The 9,788-nt window shown below is 54.7% G+C and overlaps 1 protein-coding gene across 1 annotated transcript; it reads left to right on the forward strand.

Moving 5' to 3' along the window:
• Positions 1-2,642: 2,642 nt before the first annotated feature.
• LOC149914200 (free fatty acid receptor 2-like) lies at positions 2,643-5,178 on the forward strand. Its single transcript, XM_090127575.1, has one exon. It carries the CDS (start codon positions 3,698-3,700, stop codon positions 5,006-5,008), a length of 1,311 nt encoding a protein of 436 aa, XP_089983701.1. The 5' UTR covers positions 2,643-3,697; the 3' UTR covers positions 5,009-5,178.
• Positions 5,179-9,788: the final 4,610 nt, after the last annotated feature.

Here is a 9,788-nt window from a genome sequence, read left to right on the forward strand (position 1 = left end):
TCACGGGGCAGTCTACTCGGCACTTGGACTGAGGTGTGCTGATGGGAATTGCCTGTCTCCAAAGGAAAACGGATACTTGCCCAGGAGCTGACAAGACTTGTAGAGAGGGCTTTAAACTAGATAGGAAGGGGGCAGGGGATAAAGCCAGGCCTACTAGAGATCAGCCTGGGGAAGTGGTATTGGGATTAGGTGAGAGGCGAGGGGCTCAGCTGAGGTGCGTCTACACTAATGCACGCAGCATGGGCAGCAAGCAAGAAGAGTTGGAAGCCATTGTGCAGCAGGCAAACGATGACCTAGTTGCCATAACGGAAACGTGGTGGGATTGCTCCCATGACTGGAGCGCTGCAATGGATGGCTACAGACTCTTCAGGAAGGATAGGCAAGGAAGGAGGGGTGGCAGTGTGGCTCTCTGCATTAGGGATTGCTTTTATGCTACTGAGATTGTGACTGGGGACGATAACGTTGAATCCCTATGGGTAAAGATCAGGGGAAGGGCTGACAAGGCAGACATCCTGGTGGGCGTCTGCTATAGACCTCCAAACCAGGATGAGAGACAGGCGAGCTATTCTATAAGCAGCTGGCACGAGCTGCACAGTCGCCAGCCCTTGTCCTCATGGGGGACTTCAACTTCCCTGACATATGCTGGGAGCACAGCACAGCACAGAAGAAGCAGTCTAGGAGGTTTCTGGAATGCAGAGAGGATAACTTCCTGATGCAGCTGGTCAGAGAGCCCACGAGAGGAACTGCCCCGCTAGACCTGCTGTTCACAAACAGAGAAGGTCTGGTGGGAGACGTGGAGGTCGGGGGCTGTCTTGGACAGAGTGACCATGAGATGGTAGAGTTCTCAATTCTTGGTGGAGCCAGGAGGAAGAACAGCAAAACTGCTACCTTGGACTTCCGGAGGGCGGACTTTGAATTGTTTAGAAGACTAGTAGGGGGAGTCCTCTGGGATTCAGTCTTAGAGGGTAAAGGGGTCCAAGACAACTGGTTGCTCTTCAAGAAGGTAGTCTTACAGGCGCAGGAGCGGGCTGTCCCCCTGAGCTGCAAGATGAGCCGGCGGGGAAGGAGACCGGCGTGGATGAATAGGGAGCTATTCTTGAGGCTCCAGGAGAAAAAGAGAATCTACCGCCTGTGGAAGAAGGGACGGGCGACTCAGAAAGAGTACAGAGAAGTTGTTAAGATGTGCAGGGAGAAAATCAGAAAGGCAAAAGCCCAGCTCGAACTCAACCTGGCCGCTGGGATAAAAAGAAACAAGAAATCCTTTTACAAATATATCAACAGTAAGAGGAGGACTAAGGAGAATCTCCATTCCTTACTGGATGAGGCTGGGAATGTGACTACTGACAATAAGGAAAAGGCAGAGGTCCTGAATGCCTTCTTTACGTCTGTCTTTAAAGGTTATCCTGAGTATCCTCAGGATACTCCACTTTTTGACCTGGTAGTCTCGGCTGGGGAGCAGACTAAACCACCCACGATTCAGAAGGAAACAGTCAGAGACCTGCTACTGCAACTGGACTGTCACAGATTCTCTTGAGGGAGATCACGCGGCAAGTGCGGGATGAACGGGGGATCAGGCCTAGCCAGCATGGGTTCCCGAAGGGCAGGTCCTGCTTGACCAACCTGATCTCCTTCTATGATCTAGTGACCCGCCTGGTGGATGAGGGACAGGCTGTTGATGTGGTCTACCTAGACTTCAGCGAGGCCTTTGACACTGTCTCCCACAGCATTCTCCTGCAGAAGCTGGCAGCCCGAGGCTTGGATGGGTACGCTCTTGGCTGGGTAAGGAGCTGGCTGGAGCGCCGGGCCCAGAGAGTGGTGGTCAATGGAACTAAATCCCGCTGGCGACCGGTCACGAGCTGTGTTCCCCAGGGGTCGGTGCTGGAGCCTGTCCTCTTCGAGATCTTTCTTGATGACCTGGATGAAGGCATCGAGTGCACCCTCAGTAAATTCGCAGATGACACCAAGTTGGCTGGAAGTGTGGATCTGCCTGGGGGTGGCGAGACCATTCAGATGGATCTGGACAGGCTGGAGGGCTGGGCTGAGGCCAACGGGATGAGGTTCAACGAGACCAAATGCCAGGTCCTACACTTCGGCTACAACAACCCCAGGCAACGCTACATGCTTGGGGCGGAGTGGCTGGAGGACTGCATAGAGGAAATGGACCTGGGGGTGTTGGTTGACGCTCGGCTAAACATGAGCCAGCAGTGTGCCCAGGTGGCCAAGAAGGCCAATGGGATCCTGGCTTGCATCAGAAGTAATGTGACCAGCAGGAGTAGGGAAGTAATTGTTCCCCTGTACTCAGCTCTGGTGAGGCCGCACCTCGAGTACTGTGGCCAGTTTTGGGCCCCTCACTGCAAGAAAGACATTGAGGCCCTGGAGCGTGTTCAAAGAAGGGCAACAAAACTGGTGAGGGGTCTGGAGCACAGGCCTGATGAGGAGCGGCTGAGGGAGCTGGGATTGTTCAGTCTGGAGAAGAGGAGGCTCAGGTGAAAAGTTATTGCTCTCTATAGCTACCTGAAGGGAGGTGGTAGGAGCTGGGGGTCGGCCTCTTCTCCCGTATAACCGGTGATAGGACTAGAGGGAATGGTTTCAAGCTGCGCCAGGGAAGATTCAGGCTGGATATTAGGAAATACTACTTCTCTGAAAGGGTGGTCAGGCGCTCGAATGGGCTGCCCAGGGAGGTGGTGGAATCCCCTTCCCTGGAGGTGTTCAAGGAACGTTTGGATGTTGCGTTGAGGGATATGGTTTAGCGAGAACCATTGGTGATAGGTGGATGGTTGGACTGGATGATCTGTAGGTCTTTTCCAACCTTAGTGTTTCTGTGATTCTGTGATTCTGTGAGATGTGGTTTTGGTGAGTTATGAGGTGTGGGGAGTTCTGGGAGAGCTGTGGGATTTGGGGTCATTTGTGGGTTTTCAAATGGAGAGGCTCAGGGTCCTGCCCCACCTCTTCTCCTCACCCTGAGCAGGAAATGCATTAATCAACCATATGAAATCCATATGGGGGCAGCACTCTCCCATGGGTATGGAGGAAGCTGTGGGGCCTCACCTCATAACCCCATGACACCACATCGTACCCCATAACCACATCAGGCCATGTTCCTGCCCCACAGCCCCGTGATTCCATATTCAGCTTCGTGGCTCTGTGCCCCACAGCCACACAGCCTTCCCTTCCTCCATCCTCATCCTCATCGCTTTGGGAATGCTACGAGCCCATATCCTGCCCATAATCCCATATCCTGACCCATAACAGGAAATCTTACCCCATGTCCTGCCCCATGGATCCATATCCTGCTCCATAGCTTTATGTCCCACAGCCCTGGAACCTTCCTCCTGCTGCACTCATACTCATGTCTTTGGGACTACGAGGACCATATATACCTTCCCGCAGCCCCATATCACATTTCACAGCCCCATAACTCTCCCTCTTGCCCCATATCATGCCCCATAGCTCCACATCCAACCCCATATCCTCATTTCCAGTCCCATATCCCCAGAAATTGACACACCATCCCACAGTCTGATCTGTGCCCCCTATCCTTGCCTCATAGCCCACGGACTCCATACTCCAACCCATAGCTCTGGTATCATCCCTTACCCCTCCTATAGCCCCGGTTTGATATCTTGTCCCATTCCAGTATGACCCCATAGCCTGCCCTACAGCTCTGTGCCCTTTGTCCCACAGCCTTCCTCTCGCCATGCTCGTCTTAGCCATCCACGTGCTGACCTTCGCTGTGGGTTTTCCTGCCAACATCTTCACCCTCCTCACCCTCCTCATCAAAATCCGATGCCACCGTCCTCATCCCCACCTCACCGCTGCCGACCTCCTCCTCCTCCACCTCACCACCGCCGACCTCCTTGTCCTCCTCTTCCTCCCATTCAAGATGGCCGAAGAGGCAGCCATGATGGCGTGGCCCTTCCCCAGAGTGCTCTGCCCCATTGCAAACTTCTGCTTCTACTCCAGCATCTACCTCAGCACTCTCTTTATAGCTGCCCTCAGTGTGGAGCGCTACTTTGGGGTCGTGTTCCCACACCGCTACAACCGGCGCCGGAGGTTATGGCGGATGATGGCCGCCAGCGCCGTCCTTTGGGTGATGGCATTGTCCCTTTGTTCCTTCGTCTTTGTAGCGGAGCATCACAGAGAGTTTGGGGTCAATGGCTCTGAGGCTGATGGGGAAGGTGGTTTAGGCTTCAATGGGAAAAAGACCTGGGGATCGGTGATGGACAACCCCAATCACGTTGACCACGTTGGGCTGAAGACGGACAACTCCCATTGTTCCGGGACCAGTCGGTCTGACCTTGGGGGATTTGAGTTAACCAAACCTAACGGCATTGACACCGACGTCCCCAGTACTTCTACTGCTGACATCACCACTCCCAGTGGCTCCAAGGTCCCCAGTCTCAACATCTACAGGATCTCCAGCCCCAAGGCTGACCGCAACATCTCCACCCTCCAATTCTCTGCCTGCACAACCCCAAAAACTCCCCACATCCCCACCACAACCTCATGGAACTCTCAGAATGCCTCTGAGACTCAACCCCACAAGGTCTACCACTGCTACGATGACTTCTCCCCAACCCAGCTGCGCTTTGTTCTCCCGCTGCGCCTTGTGCTCTTCCTCGTCCTCTTCCTCCTCCCCTTTGCCATCACCATGTTCTGCTATGTCCACATCATCCGTGCCCTCCTCACTCGACCCCACATCCCACTGCAGAAGAAGTACCGCACTGTGGGGCTGGCCGTGGCCACCATGGTCAACTTTGTCATCTGCTTTGGTCCCTACAACCTCTCGCATGTGGTGGGCTTTGTGCAGCAGCGCAGCCCCACATGGAGGACCTACGCTGTGCTCCTCACCACCCTCAGCCCCACGCTCGACCCCCTCATCTTCTATTTCTCCTCCAGTGCTGTGCGGAGGGCGGTCAGTGGGGTGGTGGGGGCGGTTTGTGGCACAATCCATGGGTTTTCGGGTTGGTGTGGGTGGGGGAGTGAGGGGGGGAGTGGAGGAGAGTGAGCCCCAACCAGGAGGAGGTTCTGGGGTAAATGAGGTTGTTGTGATTGGAGTGGGTTTAATGGGGTAGGAGGTCAGAAATGGGGATGGGTGTGTTGTTTTTGTGGTAAGAGTGGTTCCGTGGATGTGTCCAATGTTTGTGGGTCAACCAACACTTGGTCGCTGTTGGGTTGTCCTACTGAGTTAGAGTCAATAAAGACCCGTGGATGTGGTCAGTGTGGTCAATGAGGTCACATAGATCAGTGTGGTCAATGCAGAACCCTGAGTGTGACGTAATGTTTTCCCCAATGTCCACTGGTGTTGGGGTCAATGTGGACTATTGACCCAACTTTGCTTTACGCCCAGTGCCCCCAATTCCTTCAGTGTCCCCCATGTCTGCAATGCCCTCAATATCCAGCAATGTCCCCAGTTCCTCCAGTGACTCCAATATCCCCAGTGCCCCCTATGTGCACGGCTGAGCAGGAGGAAAGAGCATCCCTCTACACTCCAGAGATCAGTTCACCCATCAGCTGCCTCCCAGACAACACATCTGGCCGTGGTCTCCAGGAGGCTGAAAGTTCTTCCCAAAAAGAATGCAGCTTCCCGGGCGAGTGCCCACCCCAAAACTCATCCATGCAGGTCTTCCCCAGGAGGGAGTGCCTGAGCCTGCACTCAGGTCCTTGCCAAGGGCAAGGCAGTCAGTTGCACGCCTCCAGACTGCCTTCAGACAGAAGAAAAGAAAGGTGTCTGTCGCAGGGGACTCCTTCTGATGGGAAAAAAGGCTCTGACTCATCGGCCAGTCCCTACCTGTAGGGAAAGTGTGCTGCCTTCCTTGTTGCCAGCTCAGGACATCAGCAGGAGACTCCCTGCTCTGGTTCACCCCTCTGGTTGTTCTCCCTCACTGATGGCTCAAGCTGGCAGTGATGAAGTCACTGAGAGAAGCTTGAGGGCCCTGCAAAGGCACTGGGTTGCTCACTGGGTGCAGTGGGAGTGCATGTGGCGTTCTCCTCTGTCCGCTCAGTAGCTGTGAAGGATACTGAGAGGTCAGGGAAACACATCTGATAAATATGTGGCTGAATGGTTGGTGCCACAGCAGAAGTTTTGCTTCTTCTTTTTCTGACCAGAGGGCACTGTACTCTGTGCTGTGCTGATGGTTGCAGGTGGATCCCACCTGTCTGAAAGGGAGAAGAGGACCTCAGACCAGGAGCTGGCTTGTTTCCCTGAGAGGGCTTCAAACTGGCAGGCCTTTGGGGACAGCGTGAGATATGCAGGGGTGACAGCCTGTATGGGGCACCACAACTGGGGCATGTGTGCACGGCTCTGGGTGTCAGCCATTGGGTGCCCTCAGTACCACCATCTCTTGGGGACCACAAATTCCACATCAGGAGGTGATGTAACAGAGTAACGTCCACAAGAGGAAGTGACAGTGGCTCTGAGGCTGCTTCCTGCCCCCACTGCAGTCCCAAAGCTGTTCCTGCCTCACGGCACCAATGGTGCTGGCCCTCATCCTGGGTGATTGCCAATGGGGACGTGGTGCCACGGGGGTTGGTGGCCCTATGTGCGATCAGAACCGTGTCCCTTGCAGGTTGGTGGCTGGTGGCAGCGAGCAGGGCCTGGCAGCATGAGTGTGGTGATAGGGGGTTTATGGTGAGAGAGGGAGGGGAGCGTGGTCAGGGGGCCATCAGAGGGCACAGGAGGGTGTGCAGGGACAAGGCTGACTGCTGTCCCCTGTCCTCGTGCCCCGACCCTCCCTGTCGCTGCACCCCAGCCAGGGGGGTCCCTTGGGGACACTGTCACCCTGCGCTGCCACCTGCCGAAGCCGGCTGCATGGGTTGAGCTTTACCAGGATGGACTAGGGAGTCAGTGTGTGAGGGCCGCCTGCACTGCCCGTTCAGTAAGGCAGCAGTGGGAGTGGAGGTCTTGTGTCAGCATGGGTGAGTGCTCCTGTCTTTTTTTCAGGTGACTTGCTCTCCTGTTGACAGGCCCTGACGCCACCATTTCAAACATGGTGCTCACCAGGAAACGTGCTTCCCACGCAAAGACTGTGGCAACCCAGATAGAGGGTCTGCTCAGTAATGTTCAGGTCGCTGGCTGCTGGGAGTGCCTCAGCCTGCTGCTGCCAGGGGAGGATGGGAAGGATGCCACTTGCGTGCGGTGTGAGCAGCTGGCCGAGCTGCTCAACCTGGTGGTGGAGCTGAGGGAGGAGGTAGGTAGACTGCGGACCATCAGAGAGTGCGAGCGGGAGATTGACTGGTGGAGTGACTCTGTGCGAGAAAGGCGCAGAGATTGCACTTCCCAGACTGAGGGAGTAATGGACCCTCTCTCTCTCCATAGTCAAACAGGGAGAGACAGCTTGAGAGGAGAGGAGGAATGGCAGCAGGTCTCAGCCCAGCGTCGCAGGCAACCCCCATCCCGACCTCCCTCGGTTCCCTGGTCCCTCTCAGTAACAGGTATGAAGCCCTGTAACAACCAGAGGGAGTGGTGAGTGATGATGACGTGGGAGCACTGCCGCCAAGCTTGCCCAAGGTGAGGCGGTCAGCTCCACGTTTGAAGACTGCCTCCTCCAAGAAAGAAAGGAGGGTGCTAGTTGTAGGCGACTCTCTTCTGAGAGGAACAGAGGGTCCAATATGTCGGCCTGACCCTACCCACAGGGAGGTGTGCTGCCTTCCTGCGGCCCGGCTCAGGGATATTTCTAGAAAACTCCCCAGCCTTATCCGCCCCTCTGATTATTGCCCTTTATTGATAGTTCAGGCCGGCAGCGATGGGATGGCTGATAGAAGCCTGAGGATTATAAAAAATGATTTTAGGAGACTGGGGAAGTTAGTTGGTGGAGCGGGCATACAAGTAGTGTTTGCCAGTATTCCCTTGGTGGCAGGGACAAACACTGAGATGACCAGGAAAAGCCATGTAATAAATGCATGGCTGAGAGCATTTGCTGAGGTGCAAGTGCAAAAATTTTGGATTCTTTGATCACGGGGCAGTCTACTCGGCACTTGGACTGAGGTGTGCTGATGGGAATTGCCTGTCTCCAAAGGAAAACAGATACTTGCCCAGGAGCTGACAAGACTTGTAGAGAGGGCTTTAAACTAGATAGGAAGGGGGCAGGGGATAAAGCCAGGCCTACTAGAGATCAGCCTGGGGAAGTGGTATTGGGATTAGGTGAGAGGCGAGGGGCTCAGCTGAGCTGCGTCTACACTAATGCACGCAGCATGGGCAGCAAGCAAGAAGAGTTGGAAGCCATTGTGCAGCAGGCAAACGATGACCTAGTTGCCATAACGGAAACGTGGTGGGATTGCTCCCATGACTGGAGCGCTGCAATGGATGGCTACAGACTCTTCAGGAAGGATAGGCAAGGAAGGAGGGGTGGCAGTGTGGCTCTCTGCATTAGGGATTGCTTTTATGCTACTGAGATTGTGACTGGGGACGATAACGTTGAATCCCTATGGGTAAAGATCAGGGGAAGGGCTGACAAGGCAGACATCCTGGTGGGCGTCTGCTATAGACCTCCAAACCAGGATGAGAGACAGGCGAGCTATTCTATAAGCAGCTGGCACGAGCTGCACAGTCGCCAGCCCTTGTCCTCATGGGGGACTTCAACTTCCCTGACATATGCTGGGAGCACAGCACAGCACAGAAGAAGCAGTCTAGGAGGTTTCTGGAATGCAGAGAGGATAACTTCCTGATGCAGCTGGTCAGAGAGCCTACGAGAGGAGCTGCCCCGCTAGACCTGCTGTTCACAAACAGAGAAGGTCTGGTGGGAGACGTGGAGGTCGGGGGCTGTCTTGGACAGAGTGACCATGAGATGGTAGAGTTCTCAATTCTTGGTGGAGCCAGGAGGAAGAACAGCAAAACTGCTACCTTGGACTTCCGGAGGGCGGACTTTGAATTGTTTAGAAGACTAGTAGGGGGAGTCCTCTGGGATTCAGTCTTAGAGGGTAAAGGGGTCCAAGAGAGCCGGTTGCTCTTCAAGAAGGTAGTCTTACAGGCGCAGGAGCGGGCTGTCCCCCTGAGCTGCAAGATGAGCCGGCGGGGAAGGAGACCGGCGTGGATGAATAGGGAGCTATTCTTGAGGCTCCAGGAGAAAAAGAGAATCTACCGCCTGTGGAAGAAGGGACGGGCGACTCAGAAAGAGTACAGAGAAGTTGTTAAGATGTGCAGGGAGAAAATCAGAAAGGCAAAAGCCCAGCTCGAACTCAACCTGGCCGCTGGGATAAAAAGAAACAAGAAATCCTTTTACAAATATATCAACAGTAAGAGGAGGACTAAGGAGAATCTCCATTCCTTACTGGATGAGGCTGGGAATGTGACTACTGACAATAAGGAAAAGGCAGAGGTCCTGAATGCCTTCTTTACGTCTGTCTTTAAAGGTTATCCTGAGTATCCTCAGGATACTCCACTTTTTGACCTGGTAGTCTCGGCTGGGGAGCAGACTAAACCACCCACGATTCAGAAGGAAACAGTCAGAGACCTGCTACTGCAACTGGACTGTCACAGATTCTCTTGAGGGAGATCACGCGGCAAGTGCGGGATGAACGGGGGATCAGGCCTAGCCAGCATGGGTTCCCGAAGGGCAGGTCCTGCTTGACCAACCTGATCTCCTTCTATGATCTAGTGACCCGCCTGGTGGATGAGGGACAGGCTGTTGATGTGGTCTACCTAGACTTCAGCGAGGCCTTTGACACTGTCTCCCACAGTATTCTCCTGCAGAAGCTGGCAGCCCGAGGCTTGGATGGGTACGCTCTTGGCTGGGTAAGGAGCTGGCTGGAGCGCCGGGCCCAGAGAGTGGTGGTCAATGGAACTAAAT

The sequence above is a fragment of the Phasianus colchicus genome, chromosome 31, assembly GCF_987193195.1.
Source record: "Phasianus colchicus chromosome 31, bPhaCol1.hap1.1, whole genome shotgun sequence".
In the NCBI taxonomy this organism is placed as follows: Eukaryota; Metazoa; Chordata; class Aves; order Galliformes; family Phasianidae; genus Phasianus; species Phasianus colchicus.

Bases quoted from the DNA above. Each gene is read 5' to 3' on its own strand.
- LOC149914200 (XM_090127575.1), top strand. From the start codon at position 3,698: ATGCTCGTCTTAGCCATCCACGTGCTGACCTTCGCTGTGGGTTTTCCT.